The 20787-nt window shown below is 44.1% G+C and overlaps 1 protein-coding gene across 1 annotated transcript in view; it reads right to left on the bottom strand.

Moving 5' to 3' along the window:
• LOC133345958 (transcription factor CP2-like) overlaps positions 1-18045 on the bottom strand; it is a 34746-nt gene extending 16701 nt beyond the window's left edge. The window contains exons 1-13 of the mRNA XM_061557112.1: positions 16982-18045; positions 13556-13707; positions 12533-12609; positions 11547-11652; positions 7848-7954; positions 6010-6162; positions 5132-5242; positions 4614-4711; positions 3292-3355; positions 2548-2659; positions 1749-1839; positions 887-936; positions 558-700 (exon numbers count right to left, since the gene is read on the bottom strand). Coding sequence (XP_061413096.1) covers positions 558-700; positions 887-936; positions 1749-1839; positions 2548-2659; positions 3292-3355; positions 4614-4711; positions 5132-5242; positions 6010-6162; positions 7848-7954; positions 11547-11652; positions 12533-12609; positions 13556-13707; positions 16982-17094 — 1377 coding nt within the window. The 5' untranslated portion in view covers positions 17095-18045. The remainder of the gene's footprint in view (positions 1-557; positions 701-886; positions 937-1748; positions 1840-2547; positions 2660-3291; positions 3356-4613; positions 4712-5131; positions 5243-6009; positions 6163-7847; positions 7955-11546; positions 11653-12532; positions 12610-13555; positions 13708-16981) is intronic.
• Between the last annotated feature and the right edge of the window lie 2742 nt (positions 18046-20787).

Genomic DNA, 20787 nt, shown 5'->3' on the forward strand with positions numbered 1-20787 from the left:
ACTTTGAACAAACTCGATTTTCATTGGCTATTGAAAACTCGTTAACTCTGTGCCATTGACATACAAAGTTGCCAAGGTTGACTATAGTGAATTCATTTCTGTTGACAAATTCTGGCAACAGAAATCCCTTAAAAAATTCACCAGTGGATCATGCCCTTTTTCAATAATGTGCAAAAAGCTTGTTGGAATCACCATCCCTATCTCATGCATAGGTACAGAATGACCGACTCAGTTGTTAAAGTGAGATATATTGATCGTTATAGTTGTAAAAATTGTGCATAAGAATCGCGTAAATACGAACAGAACAGTTGAAGCAGAACAAGACGTAAAAAAAAAACTCGTACAAACAAATTATTCACAGAAATAATCATTTTTTTAAAATGTCACGATTGTTCAAATTGTAAACCAACCATGTGAAGGGCTCCTACAAAGCAGGAGTTAAACCTCGGTGGCCCAATGTGTGTTTAAAACGGTGTGCGTTTTTAACAGTGACTGCAACGCTGTACTCAGCCGACAGCTTCACCACCGCCATAGCAGACATTTGTCAGGTATCTCACCTCGTCGCTGACGATGACGTGGATGCCTGTGGGCCCCTGCCGGTAGATCTGGCTAATCTGGTGCGGGGAAATGTTGAAGAGCTGGGCAATTTTCTCCGACAGTTCCATCGCTGTCAACTCATCCAGGTATATTGCATGGTACACTGCGTGGAGAGAGCCACAGGGGAGATACAAGCAGCTCAATGCAATTCCAAACCACGCAGACTCCGCTCTCTCCCTTTAATGTAGCTTACTAATATAGCAGGGTTACATTGGACATGAATTAGCAAACAAAATCAGCCGGTGTTGTTGACTGGTCCGTGGTATGTTAAGAGACCAGTTTTGCTTACCTTGCTGGGATTCTTGGCAGACATAGATCGTCATCCGAGGTCTCACAGCTCTGCAAGACGAATCAACATACAAATGAGAAAAGTCTATGCTTGTCCCATGCATAAATGCAACTAAATTGTACTGAACCTAAAAGAATGCGATCTCTAAGAGATGCAGCAGCGATTTATAGACAAATAATTTAGGGTAGTCTGGTAAAAAAAAATAGATCATCCACAAAATTTCATTGTTGTCCAGGAAGGGTAGGATATGGTTGAGAGAATGCAAATTATAAGCACTCAATGAAGTTGGCTAAACATTCCAATTTCGGGCTACAAAAATTGGGCAATTGTTGGCACAGCTTCTGGCTGCCTTTGTCGTTGTCTGTGGTTTCCCACACCTGTGTACATTAAAAATTAATGGATTTATTTGATTGTTTAATGGATAAAACAGTCAATTACTAAGTTAACTGTGCAAAAACCTGCGTGGATACGATACAATATAAACTATCAAAAGTGGATTGCAACGTGTTCTATTTGAAAAATATACGTGGCTCATCAACTTTTTCCAGGACACCCCTCAATAATGCACAGGATGGAGTGGTGGTGACGGTGGTTAGCAAACTGCACTATGAACGCGGTGACCTGAACGTGATTCCCGACTGCTGCTAACGTCAGTGGCAAGTGATATCGGAACAAGTCCTGGGTTGCGCTGAACAGCGTAGTGAGGTACAATCAAACAACCTCCACGATCAACATGCTGCGAGGAGGCAATCATCCAGCAGTAGATAGAAAAAGAGCTGTAAATTGCTTTTTATTATTTTCAAGCTCCAACGTGAATGGGTGACGGTGACGAGTCCAGTGAAATGCCACTCTGCGCACTCACTTTCCCTTGAGCGCGTTGAATAATCGAATCCCGTCTGCGGCTCCGCATATCTGAATGAGGTCATCACGGGTCAGCTTCAGCAAGTCGGCCCCTGGGCAACACAAGGGACAAGCAACGCTCAACTTGTTCACGTCCGGAAAACAATGCAGCTTGGGGGCTGATGCCACAACCGTTACTGCCATGGCAACAGTAATGTAACGATCGAAAAAACGTCGACCATTCACAAAAATGAATCACTGGGTACGTCATAACTGCAGCTCGAAGCACGCGAAGTTCAACGCTTGGACATGGTTCTTCTTGGACAGGATGAATGAGCAGAGTTCTTCTAAGTCACCCTACAGCTCTCGTTCTACCCTTTGAAACGGCAAGCAATGCGTCGATAGTATGCATGTATCTTCTTGGTTCTTTCGGTAAAGTCACGTAGAAGGGAAATAATAAAATAATAAAAATAAAACATAATAAAATAAAATTCTCACGACGTTTCGGCCACAGAACAGGGCTGTCGGAAAGACAGCGTCTATTTATTATGTTATTTTATAATGTTTTATTTTTATTATTTTATTATTTCCCGTCTACGTGACTTTACCGAAAGAACCAAGAAGATGAATCCCTGCAGTCACGAAAGCTTTAAATCGAAATTTAGTATGTATGTATGTTGAACTTCTTTCACGCCGTACATAGCCAACCGTGTTAATCGGAGGTGTGGGGGAAGGACAACAAAGTAAACACGAAAAGCAATTCTGAAGAAATGAGTCTTCAGTCTAGATTTAAATCTAGCAGTGGCTGCACACCCACTCACCGGAGAAGTTGCTCAGGAGCCTGCTGAACTGAGAAAATCGGTTCTGTAGCAGCCACTGGCTCGTCTCCTTAATTGTGGCGTTGAACAACAGCCGCTGGGAAGAGCTGCATGGCTGAATGGGGAGGAGGAGGTGAGAGTGAATCAGTGTGTAGAACAAATTAAAGGCATGGCAGCAATAAATAGAGATGTTGCAGCCCAGTGAGAGAAATCAATGAGACACATCAGAGCAAAAGCACTGTTCTCCAACAATGTCAAATATTGACAAAGTGATGTTATGAGTGTAAAATACAAATTAAAATTCCAATTTTAGAAAAACCCAACACAAAGTGACTAAAACACATTGTACCTAAAGACAAAATCTAAAATGTTTAAATAATTTATTTATCCAACAAAAACTTGCCGATTCTCCGAACATTTTCCGAGATAGTCCTACATTGGGATTTTCGGTATTTTATATTGTGGGATAAAATCAGAATGCCCCAACGAAACCAGCCACACACATGCCAGAATGACACTCAAACGTGTGCAGCAAGTTGACGAAGCCAGATTTCTGTACTAGAGACTCCTGGCCATCTTGTGATGCAACGGGATTTGGGAGTTTCGGACATCCATGCGATCCACGAACCCCGTGCATCCAAAGCGGTGGATAACCCAGGCGTGGGCTGCCACACGTGCACGGTCACGAAATGTTTTCACATCAGGATAAAGCAACACAGCAGCACGTGGACCTCTTCATACACTTACATCCACGAGCGGAGGAGGGACAACCAACACTTGCTCCACTTGGTGCGTCGGTGAAGGCGAGTTGCTAAGAGGAAACAAGCCAAACGGATCAATCAACACTGTCCATAACACAACAGTGCTCAAGAGATTTGAAAATATTCGCAAGGTAAGCAGAGTATGACGTCAAAGGAAACTAGAATACTCCAGCAACGGTCAGACAAGGTGGGGCGATCATACTTTACTCGTGGTCGGTGTGGGTTGATGAGGTTACCTAGCTGGCAAGGCAGCCACCCAATTATAGTCTGTTCGGTCTTAATGGCTACAATAACTTAAGTAATTAAATGGTACACGATAATACTGTGCTTAATGTACTGTAATTTGGTTTAACACATAGGCTTTCGCGACCAATATTATTCAAAATAAAGGTTTTTGGGTTAGATCGCGTAAGTATATATGTGAGAATAAGTTTTCCCCTTTTCTCTGGCAACAAAACAGGTGTTAAGATGTTAAAACACCAAACTGAAACCGTGTGGTGTTTTAACATCTTAACATCTGTTTTGTTGCCAGAAAAAAGGGGAAAACCTATTCTCATATTTTGGTACTGGCAAAGGAGGTCCCATGAAGTATAAATGTGTCAGTAACCCTCCACCTCCCGACAGAGCCAGTAAGGTTTACCACGTAAACAACGCGCCAATTAGTTACTACTTCAGCCCACTGGTGTGTTGGAGAGTAAATCCACAATATGTACAATTTGAATACGATGTTTCACTGGTAATTATATCCAGCATCATCAGGCAATTATCGTGTAGCATTTAATTACCAAAATGTTTACAGGCGTGGTCATGCACAAGTCCACGATAGATGGAGATGATGTGGGGATGCCTTCATCCATGATGACCACCAATGTAAAAGTGGCTTAAACTCCCAAATAATCCAATTGTACTGAGCCTCGTTATTATCTCCCTGTTAATTGAACAAAAAAAATTGGCAGATGATGATGGAGAATAAGCAGAGTTGAACTGTGTAATACAAAACATCACCTTTTTTGCCTTTACAGCTGCAGTACACAAATACCCAAGGGGATAGATGAGTTGTAAAGGGACTAAAAAAAGCTGAGCAAAGCAAACAGGGAGCGGAGAACTCGGATGAAGAGGAGAACTAGAACGAGGAAGAGCACGCAGCGAGAGGGGAAAGCTCCAGGTAAAATAAAAAAGAGGAGCGAGTCGAGATGAGGCTGCAGCTGGGTTGGGGAAGGAAAAGTTGAGATGGGGCAAGGGAAAGGGTGGGGGGTTTTATAGGAGACTGGCAGCGGGGAAGAAGGATGCAGCGAGTGGGTTCCTCACCTCTCCGTGACCGAGAAGGTGGTGGAGTGGGCGGGCGTGAAGGCTGGTGTGTCCGTCGGGCTCGAGCTGACGTAGCAGTTGTCAGGCCACGGCGAACACTGTCGCAGATTCGCGTATTTGATTTCAATGCAATAAAATATTTTTTTTTTACTCCATAATATACTACTGTGCAAACGTTAATAAATTGATCGGTCTCAGTAAAAATGAATTGTAAAAAAAATTGCTTAAGTTGTGGTAATTATATGAATACAACAATTTTTTCAAGTCATTTTGTCATCCTGCCATACAACTATGGTATTTCTACCACAGGCTTAGTACAGTCAGCAGAGATGGGCGTCTCTATTGCTGATTGAGCAAGAGAATACTAACTTGACACAATAACAAGGTAGCATAAAACACCGCTCTAATTGGCATTCATGAATTGGTGAATGAAACTGCACTGAATAGCGGTGCTATGAATCAGTCCTGGAGATGGGCTCAAGAGGCACGCAAAAAATCTGATCACACTGCACAGTTACCTCCGCCAGGATGGTCGTATCATACGAAGGCTGGTATTTCTCCTTCTCGGGCGGGTTGCGTTTGTCCATCTTCTCCCTGTCCGTCTTTTGCTTTCGGTCTGCTCCTTTAGGCTACAAACAACACAACAGCAGTGGGCATTCAACAGTGTTCATTTGTTAATCATAATGTATTTTTACAGCTGAAACAAAGCAAGCAGAGCTTTCGGTCTGAAAAAATATTTTAAAAAATAGAATAAAAAAATCTCTCTTTCATGCCGAGTCTCTACGACTATTATGAACCAGGCATTCATCATCATTTACTGTTTATATTGCACCTCATGAAGTACATAGGAGTATTTGAGACAAGTGTCAAGTATGAAAATGACTGCAGACCAAATAAATCCCAGCACCAAGCCCAGAATCTTGGCCATGTTCCGATGCAGCTTGGGAATTTGTGGACTTTACCCCTCCCACACACTCTCTCCACCCGACCTTCTGCAGTGATTAGCATATCCATTGGTTAAATTAGACTATTTCAACCCCAAATAGTCTTAAGAATTTCATGAAGTGTGGTTTTTAGTGCCGAGACGGCTTGGAAGTTCATCTGGGAGAGTCGCATTACAGTACGTCTTGCTTCCACATTGACCATGTGACATCACGACTGGTTCGGAGGTCAACCCAGCTACAAGCGTGCAACATGGGTCAAGCAGAAAACTCAGAGGCCAGCGTCTGCAATATAAAGTTCAGGCAGGCTGAGCTGCTGTGGGGTCAAGGGCTCTTGGAGCCTGCCCTGGAGCGAGCATCGTACCTGCACTCTTTCCTCCAGCTGTGGAGAACTAGGCATTAAAGTGCCAACGTGACAACTGCTGGCATATCGCAGCAGTCTCTGGTGTACATACCTTGAACACTTTGATCTGGCAGCTAGCCGAGTGTAGGTGCTCCGTGTACTCCGCGTGTTCGTTCTGCTTGAAGGTGTCGAGCTGAATCCGGAATGGGACGCCTTTCTCCCCACCGTGCTTGCGGGGGGTAAACTCCGTACTAATGCAGTGAACCTGGCACCGACACATTTAAACATTTAATCGCTCCCCTACACACCATATCCAGCATGCTCCAATGAGACGTTTGCAGGAAATTTCTACAGCACGTGGGTGATTGAATCACTGCAAATGTGCATGAGCTGTCCTATCCAATGCTGTAGATTTTTCACAAAAGCTGCACTCTTAATATTTACTACTCTTAGGTTTTTTCGGTAAAGTCACGTAGGTAAAAATAAATATAACATATAAATAATAAATGAAAATAAATCAATTAATTGATTTATTTTCATTTATTATTATTATTTTATTTGTATTTTTACCTATGTGACTTTACCGAAAAAACCAGAGAGTATGAATCCTTGCAGTCACGAAAGCTTAAAATCTAGAATTAATATTTACTCTTTGGTTCTTTCGGTAAAGTCACGTAGGTAGAAAAATAAAATAAATCAAAAAATAATATATCACGACGTTTCCATCGCAACACAAGCGGTCGTCCTCAGGCGGAAAAAATAATCCAGCAGAAGACGACCGCTTGTGTTGCGATCGAAATGTCGTAATATTTTTTTTTCTACCTATGTGACTTTACCGAAAGAACCAAAGAGTATGGATTCCTGCAGTCACGAAAGGGGCAGTCCCCGGGTTACGGAAGACCCGACTTACGGAAATCCGACTTTACAGAAATGCTCCCATAAATCATGTAAAAATAAATCTATATGCGGAAATGTCTGCGTTAGTTACATAAGTGCAAGTAGTGCAACGCGGTGAGGTTGCGGATGAATCCCGCGGAGCGAGCGCTAAGGCGGGCCGCCTTCCGTGAGACCTAAGCCCCACCTTCACCGAACCCGAGCTTCACTAGGATTAAGGAAAATGGAATTGTTTGTAGTGTTATGTAATTGTTTTCTTTTTGTCACATGACATCATTGTTTTCTGTACAGCATGTACTGTGTGTATCTATGTGTGTTTGTGTGTAGACAAGCCTACTCCACCTTTGTGTGTGTACGTGTGTGTATGCATGTATGTGAAGTCTAGGCCTAGCCGAAAGCATGGTAAACATTCGGAAGTGACTGCTTTCTGTTCCATTAGTTTAATGATGGGTAGTGTTAGGGTATATATTCGATGAAATGAAAGAATCATAGAAAGTGCAGAGCACATGTACAGCGATGCGATACGATACGATACACGTAGCGATAGAAAACAAATGACAGGACGAGGGAACGGTAGGGGAGGCACAATTATTTCCGGCTATGGGATTTTATCTTAATTTTAGGGGAAAATTGTTCAGTTTCCATCATACAGAAAATTCGGGTTACGGATATTTCTCGGAAACCTAACCCTTCGTAACCCAGGGACTGCCTGCAAGTTAATCCATTTAATGATAAAGTCTAGTCTGCTATTATGCTGTTCACAATACACCTGGTCTTTTGAATCAAATTTTGCATTTATCATAAGCTTCACACCACATGTGCAGCACACAACTGGAGTGCTGTCAGACAGTGATTACAAGACAGAGTGGGAATAGTGCATAAATACATCAATGCAAGGCCACCAATTTTAGCAAATGGAAGAAAATTTTGCATCGTCAAAACAGAAGGGTTTCGCACAGCCCCCTTCAGTTGTACACCAATCCTCCAGCCCGTGTTTACTTAACCCACAGCAAACACGGAAATTTGCTTTCGCTAAGCAAGCAGCGCACGTCATACCTGAATGAAAGCCGACGTGCGTTTGGAGGGCTCCCAAAGGAACTCGATGGTGTTCAGCTGGGAGGGGTTTGTCCGCGGGTCAATGATGCCCACTGACAGCGGGACGTCTGCACGCAGTGTCCACCCCACATGGCGCAAACGCATAAGCTCCCTCGTGAAGCACACAAGATGGTCGCGCATTCGTTTAACGTGACAAAGCAAGTGGCTTCATCCTGCAGATTTCTGTCACAGTTGCCAGGTTTCCAATTCACTTTGTTGTTGACATTAGCACTACTTTTTTGGGGGGTTAAATCAACAGAATGGATAAAAATGTATATACATACTTCGAAAAAAGATACTATCCATACTACCATACCAGAACAACATGCACGCATTATTTATATATTTTAATAAGCGCATTTATTATGCAATTAATAACAATTAAATAAGCTACACATAAGACATGCCATCCAATAAGATAGACCTACACATGAAAATATTAAACATTTACTCGTTAATAGAATCTCAATATTTCATACTGCCTTCTGACTAATTCCCCTTTGAGGAGTGTCCTAAAAAACACGTACTAGCCCACAGATACTTTTAAGATAACCCATGATAGCTTCTCTCCAACCATTAACAAACCACCTTTGACAGTTTCCATTGCTTAATTTCCCCACAGACGACCACACAAGGAACTTAACAAGTCACTTTTTTCCATCCACTTAATCTGACAACTGCCAATAGAAGCCTACATTGTGACAATGCCATGTTGTGGATTATCACGTTATTCCAGGATACCCCGCAATTATTACGATTCTAGGAATAGACATACGTAACAAATATACAACATGCATCAGCTAATTAACAATGAACAGAGCACACTATTTGATCTACTGGTAGATGGTGAGGCTTGGTCAATGCAATCTATAAAGTGTGTTTCTTTTAACACTTAAGCGCCTGTGTGTTTTTTTACACACATGGACAATTATTTTACAAGAGTGTAATGTATCTATTATTTGTTACAGGAAAGTGCTCCGTGTTCTATCCACGTGAAGTAAATGTCTCACACGTTAACAATAAAACTGTAAAAAGGTATTTTACAGTGAAAATAACTTTCAGCTGCAATGCCAACAAAATTCATGTAATAAACTTTTTTACTACGATGCATTGATTGAAATATATTCTTAAGCTGCAAATAGATGCTTCAATTGTACATCCCAGAAGCAATCACTTACAATGTATGTAATTTATCGGCAAATTATTCTGCTAAAGTTACAATCCGGCTTAAGGCGTAAACCAAAAAAAGTATAAACGAGACCAAACAATTCTAAATGCAAACGAGATATTCAACATGAGACATAATATTTTGAATCAGACTGTGATCTAGGATGATAGTTCGTGACATTTCTGAGGGGTGTAAGATCGTTATGCCTACTTTTTAAAGTGTGGACCCAAAAGGCCAGCCTGGAAGGGCTCACAAGGGTGAATTAAAATTGTATGTGGGCAGTTAAGTTGTCCATCCACTACTGGATGAGGGCCTCCCCCTATGCCGTGCTGATCGCAAAAATATTTTAGAATACTTGCAGTCACTACTGTTAAGTGCTAGTGCCATGACCTACTCTGGCATTAAAGTCACTAAAATAAGATGACTCAATCCATGACGCTAGTTTTAGAAAACAACAGGGACACAGTCTAAGAAGCCATATGACTCATCAGCATTGCCTGGATCCCTCCACTGATGTTCATCTTTGGTGGGAGTGTAAACCACCACCCAACATAATTTCTTGCCTCTGGTCATGTGGAAGCAATCCCATAATATTCTTTGGGTCTTTCAGTAAAGTCACGTAGATAGGTTCAAAGAAAATGACATTATTTTCTATGCAGGAATATGAATTCCTGCAGTCACGAAAGCTTCAAGTCAAACTCCCACAATAGCTTGGTACTTAGGGCTTTCCAAATCTCACTGTCATGCTCCCACACCTTAATTATTTTATTCAAAAAAGCCACTCCCAGTTTGTTTTACAGTAACCAGGGCCAAGTCGAGGACTATCCATCCACAATCAGTCTACAAGACCTGCGTTCAAGAGGTTCAGGTGATACCAGTCCAGATTCTAATAGACGAACGGAAGCTTCTATTCTCCCAAGCTCCAGCTGGCGGTCAAATATGTCATGTGGCCAGCCACAGTGATCTGTTTTGTTGGAGGAACCCTGAGTCAGGGGGTTCATTAACCTGGCTACACCATATGGACAGAAGACGTCAGAGATGCCTCTCCCCTTGGGACCTCCAGCACAATCTTTACATTTTCTCCATGTTTTTTTTTATAAAGGTGGAGAGGTTACCAGCTCGATAGGCCAGTGGTAGCACTCAGCACAACATGAGAATAAATAGCGATAAGCATAGGCCTTTCAGCCTTTTAACTGGAAGGCATGAGCCCGTTCAGCTCAATAACAATTGTAATAGGCTAATAAGGCTTATGTGCAGCCGATGGGCCCCTGTAAACGAACACGCTGTTCCGACTTTGGTGCATCCAGACAACATTATGAGTGCATGCCACGTCTAACAAAAAAACTTCTACTGGACGATTTACTCATGAAACAGCAGTTGTGAGCTCATGTCCTTGACACCAGAACATACCATGGAGGTTACCTGGCAACTAATCATTAGCTTGCCATCATAAGATGCACCTGCCATGCTTCCACTGCAATGGAGGGAACCCACTGAGGACCCCATTTAAACCTAAAATAACCTGGTCTCAGTTGGATTGTGAAAGTTGCAAGTTAATTTTTATCACCGCTTCCAGTTGGGGTTGGCAACGTTCTGCCCCTCTTATCTATGTTTGTGAAACGTGGACCCCTTTTAGGAAAACATGTACTTGCTTGAAACATTCAGGCTGGCCTACCTATGATTCATCCTGGGTTCAACCAAACTATATTTTGAGAATCTTACAGATCATTGAGCGCCTCCGGCAAGCTATTCTGCGTTGAGGGAGATCAATGGCTATGGCGCAGGCTAGAAAAGAGATGGGCTTACGTGGTATGGGCAGATTTGGAGCCGATTGGACTTGCCAATGACAACGAATTGTGTGAAGCTCGACTTGTGGAGGAGGTTCACGAAGGACGCTAATAGGCAGTTGGAGGCAAGTCACCCTCCAACAACAACAAATGGAAAAGGAGCGGAGCTTACAAAGATCAGTGCTGGGAGGCTAAAGCACAGAAAGTTGGCAGTGGGGAGCACAGGTGAAGCACACAGGTGACGCATCTGCCAGCCATCTCAGTCAAGTCAACCTTTAACACCTTGGTCTGTCCTATGACTTGGCAAAGAGCCTCCACATGGTCTCAAAGTGCATCTAGCTTTGCACAGGCGCTATTGTGACATCACTGCCACACTGGAAAATGGTGGCTGTTGTTGTTGCTGTGAATATGGGTTGAAGGCAGGGAGCACAGACAATTTCCATCGTAATTGTGTTATTGGCAATTCATTAAGGAATGCTATCTGAACTTGTGCTGGGCCTCCCCCTTCACCAACCACCATTGACCAATATGGTTAAGTATGGTAAGACAAACCCCATGAACGAAAGGCATGGAAAGGCCTTCATCCTGCAGCATATTGTTATTAACGTGTAATTCTTTCCAATCACAATGTAGTTGTCATTTCAGTTACCAATACTCCTGAAATTGTGAATATAGAATTGACCCCAGGTTTGCTCTCGTTCTCACCGAGGTCAAGCAGGCGGTCTCCTGGACGGCTCCACTTCCAGCCCTCGAGCTGCTGGTGCTCCATGTATTGCAGTCTTCGGTCGTGGAAGACCACACGGATTATGCTCTGTTCAATCACGGTATCAACAAGGTCAGAAATGCGTACATACACGCACATGCACCAACACATGCAACATTTGAAAGCATGGCATTGTGCAATGTTATATTGCCAACTAGAATCAAACAATCAATGTTGATTTTAGAACTTACAATATTATAATACACAGCAACTGCTCCGTTTTCTTCATCAGCATAAGTCTTCTTTGAAACTGGTCCAAATACAATCCTTTAAATGAAACTATCTATGTTGGTTGCACATCACTGGGGAGTTAAAGACTAAATAATATCCATTGAGTCTATCAAAGTGATTTCTTGCCTAAATTAGCATTGAGGTGGTGCACATCTCTTGTTTACAGCTGAGCCAGTGATGTAACTTTCACATTCCTATAATGGGGGTGAGTCTATCCAAATTACAATCATTGGTGACCTCCCCACAAAGTGGTTCTTCGTTTATTGACACCAGATGGATGATGGGCTGAATCAACCCCCCAACTAAGATTTGAACTCTTGAGTTTCCAATTAATTGCCATCATTCAATCTACATGGGTGTTAAATACACGTACCAATGTGACATTATTTTGAGTACATATGTTTAAAAGACAGTGATGAGCATTTATGGTGTCACCTTTGTTAAACGTGAATGCAGCTCAGAAGGTGACTTATCTGCTAATCGCTAGTATTTTCGTATACAAGCCTGGAAAATAGAACTCTTTCTATGGAACAAAAATCAACTGTAAAACACAATGAGAACTTTGTCTTAACAAAGTCAAAGCTTAACACAGAGTGTAAAGAGAGGTCACTGCCTTTAGAATGCCATTTTCTAAACCACCTATTCACCATGGGACACTGCATACACTTACACATTACCAAAAATATGCAAATCTTACCTTAACAAACTTGCCATTTATTTCTGGATACTCCCCCACTTTTCGGTTATCCAGCATGCGTATCTCATAAGACTGGCCTGTTGTGGGGAACACGTTTCAACATACCAAAGTGAGCTATTGCATACACCATCCTGATTGATGACTCCACATCTTGGGCTGTTCACTTCTATCCAAAGTGATCTGGACTTAACTGGATATTTCCTGATGTGCATACCTAAAGTTTATTAAACTTGTTACATGCAAGATAGCCATCAGATGTCAGGGTGTCCTTTTTCAAACTATATACCAGTTAAGAACCAATGCCTCAAACTAGTTTATGCGGAGGATTATGAGTCTTAAAAGAACCATTAAGAAACTGTGCAAGACCCCGGTTGATTCATACTTTAATTATTACGGATAGTACACAGAATGGACTCATGTGAACACATTTTTAAAACGTTGTAAATTCATGTACTAGGGCTATGGTTTCCTAAGCGCTCATAACTGACATGCAATGATGGTCGTCAAATGACCAATGCCAAACAGGACCGACACGACTATACAATTACGAATAGAAAGTATATTTCGTGCAATTCAACACCTTATAAAGCATCACGTAAATGTTTAATAACTTAGAAACGGAATATTTCATGTGTAACAGAACCATATTAAATTTCCTAAAGAAACAACACGAACATTTCTTAGAGTGTAAACGTGTCCCTAGCCTGTATGATCCAGATGTGTTAGTTGAGTCTAAAGCTTCATGAAGACTTTAAAATCATGAAGTGTGTCGTTTTGTCAATATAGTGACGTCACTGTGACATTAATCCCATACATTTTAACAAATGCTTTGAGCTTAATAGAGTACTATTATAGTGGCTGCCAATCAATTGTAAGTCTTTACTTTAATAAGCCAAGGTTCACTCATTTCAGACAGCCCCGAACATGTGGCATGGGGAAGTTAAAACAGGAGATATTTGTTTCTTAAGTCAATTCTTCCTTTAAGCATTATCGTGCCTGGTGGTTATGGAATGTGCCAGTTACCTTGATTGAGGTAGGTTAGCGTTTCATCATGCAACTTGACGGCAGGGGACGTGGCAGCACACAGCACGTACTGGAATGGGGGTGGCTTGGAGTCCACCTCATTTGAAAGGGTCGAGTCCTCTTGTTTGAAGATAGGAAGAGCCAGCACATCGCTACACAGAAAAAACTCATGGTTATGACAAGCATTCATGAAACCAATATGGTCGGTGCAGAGCAACATAGAAAATACCAATAAACCCTTTGAACACGTGACATTTAAGTGCAACTTTTCTTGGTCTGGTTAATAAGGATTATGGTAATGGAACACAATGTGAGGCAACTTCATTCTTTTCATCTTGTGTGCGGTTGTGGAGATTTCATCAGGTGGACGATGACGCTGAACCTGGGTTACGGGCAATGGAGCGTAACGAGCCCTGCTAGCTTGCATGCCACCTTTTAACGCTGATACCATACAAATGCAGACATCTTTTGTCGGATACACAGAAAAAGGCAAGTCATACTTTTCAAATTGGACATAGTATATTCACCGTTTCGGTTTAACAAAAGGACTTAAAAACATCTTTACTCTAAATCTAGTTGCAAACATATATGGGGTTATAGGTGTTTTTTTAAACCCGATTGGTAAGATATGTCTCAAAAACTTTTCAAGGACATCCCGGCAGCCAAAGGCCACATTCCCTCCAACCCTGTTGAGATCGTATCATCCGAGTGTCGGTCAGGACAACAAAACATTGCGACCGACATCAGCTTAAACACGACAGACCAATCCCGCATAACAAAGCAATAACTCTCAGAATTTGACAAGGAATCTCATTGAAGATGTAATTTATATGTGGAAGAGTGGTGGTGCAGTGGTCAGCATATGGTGGTTTTAACCCAGTGACCCAAGTATAATTCTCAACCATGACCAACATTATTGTGCGAGTAATATCCGAATTGGTTCTGGGCTCTCTTAACACCGCAGTGACCGGAGTGGTGAAGTATGATCAAACACGGTGGATTGACAAATGCCAGTAAGTTAAGAATATCAACGCATTGGCCATAAACATCAACTGTATTTTCTTAACCAATTGTCGGTTTACAATGCTCTGCAGCATCTCCTGCAAAATGTATTTATAGTGCAATTTTTTATAAAAATATATAACCATTGATGGGCTAAAACAAAGAATCAGTTTCCAACATTTTTTTACCACCACACACGCGTCTTTAATTAAATGTTAATGCACATGAAACTCGTGCAGGTATCTCAATTAAATCGAATCTATGGCCATATGTTCGGTAGCAGCTCCTGGGCCGTTTGTGCATCACTTGCGCTGTATTACTAAGCGCTGCTGCTGTATGTCCTCCCAGAGCTGTACAGGTTTTTCCAGAGCCCTCTACGTAAGAGGCACCCGCGTGTACCCCACGCTCTGCTGCCTGTTACGGATGAGTGATGAAACTAATCTTACGTCTGTAGATCGCATTTCATGCTGAAAATATCCAGTCTCACGCCAGAGTAATTACCAATTGCATATTACATACTGCAACCCAAATGGTCAAGAGGGCTATATGCAGACGTCTAAAATGTCATGGAATTGTGGGAACACACGAAACGTTTGGCCATGTTTTAGACGTTGTGTGTTATGGTATTGGATAAGAACTGCAGTTGATAAAAAAGCATTACTTCCATCAGCGATTGTTACAAAATTAACACCCATCAAGTAGTTTAGTAAATAAATTAGGCATCTGCAGTCAAGATAAATCTCACTTTAGACAAAAGCTGACGTATAACTTTGAGTAGACGTCACTCCGTCGTCTATAAAAGTGCTTTGGGTGAACTTAGCCCTGTCACGTGTGCTTAAGAGACTTAACTGCCAACTTTCCGTCACTAAATTTTGTTTTTTAATATCCAGACTTTTCTGGCACATCATTTGTTTTACTGCAAGTGCTGATGAGGCAGGGGGATGCTGTCGATGTGTTTTTTTTATCTGAACAAAGGCAATTATCTCCCACCACTGAGGCTGGCATGGGAAGGGAGGGCTCATGCCTGACCCTGCTCCCTAGAAATGGCCTCAGGGAACGGGAACACAACTAGGTGAGGGCGAAGGGACTGGTCGGTCTTCACGGGCCTAGTAGCACAAAAACAAAAAGCACACACAATCACAAGCCTAACACACAATATGCAGTCGCGCCACGAATCATACTGCCACAATACCAACTAAAACGCCTAACAAGACAAAGCCACACACTCGAATAACATTTACACGAGAATAAACATCCACGTGCAAAGAGAGGCAACCAGGCACTCTTTCCAGGTGCTAAATCAAAGTCTCAATCTTCCCATCTCCTGCACATACACAACCACATTTATATAAACAGTTTTCCCCATGTACATACATCAAATCCAACCACCGAACCAAATATCTCACCCCCTCCCCCATGACACCACAAAAGCCATAGTCTGGCCACAAATCCACACAAATCAAATGACCACACAACGGCCAAACAAGCATGGCAAATCGCAACTCTGCAACCACCATCACACATCCACAGACACATCAACACCGCACCACCACCATCTTACAAACCCAACCACACACACACACAACAACAACCACACACAGGAAAAAGCAACGAGGGAGGAGGGCCGCATTGGCACTGTGCATTCCACATAAAAACCCGCATAGAAGAACCGATGGCCAACATATCCTTTATGCTATGCAAGGTGTCTCTTCATGTACGACTGTAAATGTGTAATAGTTGGGATGTGGTAGCGGCTATCGCTGGATTCATCTCATAAGTTATTACTGCTGGTGCTGGATATCTATTCTAAGGGTACGGGGCATCTTGTCTGGCTACACGTGTTGAAGGAAGAGATACTTCCATCTTGGTGTCGTCTCTCGCTTCTCTTCCAACCCAAGAATGACCAACATGGTACCACCGTGTGACACACAACACACACAACACAGACACCATGCGTCTTGCATCATTTGCGTGCCAATTGCTACTGCAGTTTCTAAACCCGTTACTCCAGTGACACAGACGAGGAAGAAATGCACCGGGCCCCAACAAACGCAGAATACCACTTCAAAAAACACATCAACTTACAACTTCCGACACCCACAATACACACACACGCACGCATCCAGCCACCAATCAGCAAACTAAAACAAGACGTAATTAAACACAAAACAACACGGGGATGACAGCCTACAATTCACCTACTCGTGTAGTGTTCACACAAGATAGACCGAGGTGGGATGTGACCGGCACGGCAACACAACCAATGGCTACTACTACTGTATTATGTAAGATGAGACAAAGCTTCCACCAGACAACAAAGGGCCTCTCTCTCTCTCTCACTGACACACACAAACACACACACACAGGGACACACACACACACACATGTAGACACACAACAAGACTGGGCTCTCTGTGCGAGCACCTCATGCTGTATGCGCCGGCCCCGAGCTCTTGTCCGATGCCCGAGAGACTGGCGTCGAAGTCATGAACCAGGCCCGACTCATCGGGGTCATCCAGCTTGAGTGACCACGACATGGCCAGGGTGGATGGTGAGGAACGAATGGTGGTGTTGGGGGATGGGGAGGTTGTTGGTGTGAAGACGGTGGGAAGTCCACCAGAAGATAAGTGCAGTGTCGTTCTGCAGCTGCACCCGACTCTGCTGCAGATTGCAGTAGTAGCAGCAGTAGCACTGCGACCTCGTGGGTGGAGGGGGGTCCACCACACACTTTACCAGCTACAAGAGGTCCAAACCTGGCAGCACTTTCACCGCCGCCGGGTTCAAACTATCAAGGTCCAGCAGCAGCAGCAGCAGGAGGAGGAGGAGGACCACCACAAGGTCCAGCCACCACCACCACGAGATCCACCACCACCAGGAGGACCACCACCAACAGCAGCAGCAGGAGGATGAGGATGACCACCACAAGGTCCAGCCACTACCACCAGGAGATCCACCACCAACAACAGCAACAGCAGGAGGACCACCACAAGGTCCAGCCACCACCACCAGGAGATCCACCACCACCAGCAGCAGCAGCAGGAGGAGGACCACCGCCAGTCAGGTCCACCAGCAGCACCTTCAACCAACTAGGTCCAAAAGGAACCCGGTCCTCCACCACCACCACCAACACCTTCACCACCACCACCACCTTCACCACCTTCACCACCACCAACCCCTCGGAGCGACCCGGGGTCAACACGAGCGTGACCCCCCTTTAGGCGTTCGCCAATCGCGCCATGACTGCGTCGTCAAGAGCAGACCCGGGGTGGAGAAGGAAAAGAGACGATGAAAGGAGGAGCTGTTTGAATGAGATGTTGAGAGGAGATGATGTTGAGATGATGTTGAGACGATGATGATGGTGATGATGATGGTGATGGTGGGGGTGAGAGGAAGAGGGGAGGGCAGCAGCGGAGGCCGCGCCGCCCGGGAGCGGAGCTGCCCGAGCTCCGGGCGATCGCGTTTCCCGGCGCCGACAAGGCGGAGCCGCGTCCCCTTTCCCTCTCCTCCTCCCCCACCCCCATCGCCCTTCGTCATCGCCGTCGTCACGGCTCCTCCTCGGAGCCATTGGGGGTGGAGCCCCAACCCGGTCGTGACGACGACGACGGCGGTGGTGGAGGAGGAGGAGGGAGGCTGCGTCGCGGACATCTTGCGTAGGGGAGAGGGCGTTGAGCAGCAATGTCCCCGCAGTTCGCCACGAAGTCACGGTGACGTCCCCACGTCGTTGCCTGTGCCAGGCTGGGTGCACTTTGAGGCCACGTGAAGTTGTCGAAGGCTCGTTGAGAGGGAGGGTCTCGGGACAGACCCAGCAGGTGCCATGGGTTGGCTGACTGAGATGACCGTGGGATGCACCACCGGCTGTGCCCCCCCCTACTGTGCCAACTTTGTTGGATTTTACCGGCCCGGTGCTCCGCTCGTTGTTGTGAGGGTCGTTCATCTGCCCTCCGTTGTTGCTGGAGGGCAACTGCCTCCACCTGCCCAGTAGCAGCATCGTGCTTCACGATCCTCCATAGAGCACACACACATTGAGCACACACACACAGCACACACACATAGAGCACACACAGCACACACACATAGAGCACACACAGCACACATAGAGCACACACAGCACACACACATAGAGCACACACAGCACACATACATAGAGCACACACAGCACACATAGAGCACACACAGCACACACACAGAGCACACACACATAGAGCACACACACATAGAGCACACACAGCACACATAGAGCACACACAGCACACACACAGAGCACACACACATAGAGCACACACACACATTGAGCACACACATTGAGCACACAGCACACAGAGCACACACAGCATACACACATTGAGCACACACAGCACACACACATAGAGCACACACAGCACACACACAAAGAGCGCACACACAAAGAGCACACACACATAGAGCACACACAGCACACACACATAGAGCACACATAGAGCACACACACACATTGAGCACACAGCACACACACACATAGAGCACACATAGACACACACATAGAGCACACACACACAGAGCACAGACACACACATACATTGAGCACAGACACACACATTGAGCACAGACAAGAGTTTGAATTGTGTTGCGACGTGAATTTGCCCCGAGCCTCTTAAAGGATGTTGTGATTTAAAAGGTTGCATGCAAAAGTGGTTGTTTGCCAACATGTGGGGTGACAAGAACGCCTGTAAATTTGACTAATTGATAGACCATAAGACTCTTAAAGGGTGAATTGAGGAGTTTGTTTTATTTCGGGGCCACTTGTTATTTCTGTTTCACGCAGAATTCATGATCACCATAAACAGAGCAGAACATTCGAGACGAAGCAGGCTTTTCTTTGAATTCGTGGCAAGATGCCACAGAAGGGGCCTTGAATGTGGGAGACACCTCCGTCGTTTGCAAAACATGACGATAACAATGACTTATCAGTGGTGTCCACGGTGCAAAACACAAGTCGCTTTTACACCGTAGCCAGCCTTAGCTGGCTAAGTGAACAATACAAGATAAAGATCCATACTCTTAGGTTTTTTCGGTAAAGTCACCTAGGTAAAAAAATAATAATTAAATATTAATAAACGGAAATAACTGAATTAAATCAGTGATTTAATTTAGTTAATTTCATTGATTTAATTTAGTTATTTTCATTTATCTTCATTTGAAGCTTTTGTGACTGCAAGGATTCATACTCTTGGGGTTTTTCAGGAATAATAATAAATGAAAATAACTAAATTAAATAATTGATTTAATTAAGTTATTTTCATTTATTTTTATTTTATTGCTATTATTTTTTTACCTTCGTGACTTTACCGAAAAAACCTAAGAGTATGGATCTTTATCTTGTATTGTTCACTTAGCCAGCCAAGGCTGGCTACGGTGTAAAAACGACTTGTGTTTTGCAGTATGAATCCTTGCAAGTCACGAAAGCTTCAAATCAAGATAAAGATCCCCACCCCATAATGCAAGTGTTGTTTGCGAGCACCCAACGAAGACCGGCACGACACACGAGGGGGTGGCGATGTTTACGACACACTGCACCAGGTACTCATTTGAGGCCGAGTCGACCTAGAGGAGACCCAGGACCGGTTCAGATAATCGTCACTGGTGGTGGTGAGCGGGAATCGAACTCGGGTGGCCGGGTCCGTAGTGCAGCGCGCTAACCACGCAACCACATGGGAAAGAATACATCTACCTCCCTTACACAAGTGATTTGACTTCCAACACGTCAAATTCAACTTTGTTTACACTGTACTATAATAGCAATCTATGCACACTGTCTTATCTGCCGTGCTTGGTTAACGACCGAGGAGCAATGTTTTAGCACCAGTGCCAAGCAAAGGAAGCTCTGATTAGTGTGCGGGTACGTGCAGTCATAGGGACTGGTGGCTTCCTTGGTTGTTAAATCTAGATTTGGTTGTTGTCGCTGCAAAACAACAACCGACATTCGCTACTAGCCGACGTCACCACGGCGCCTGTGCCAGGCTAGGTGCACTTTGAGGCAAACGTGAAGTGTCGAAGGCTCGCTGCTGGCCGGAGGTCACGGGGGTCAGACCGAGCAGGTGCCATGGGTTGACTGAATGAGATGAGTGACAAGATGCAACCATCTGTGTCTCCCACCACTCCAATTGTGCCAAACTTGCTGTTCGTTTGTGAGCCGTCGCTCCTTCTGTCCTCCGCTGTTGCTGGAGGGAACAAACAAAAAATGCCTCCCAACT

The sequence above is a fragment of the Lethenteron reissneri genome, chromosome 23 (genome assembly GCF_015708825.2).
Source record: "Lethenteron reissneri isolate LAM-NWPU_2019-01 chromosome 23, ASM1570882v1, whole genome shotgun sequence".
Classification (NCBI taxonomy): Eukaryota; Metazoa; Chordata; class Hyperoartia; order Petromyzontiformes; family Petromyzontidae; genus Lethenteron; species Lethenteron reissneri.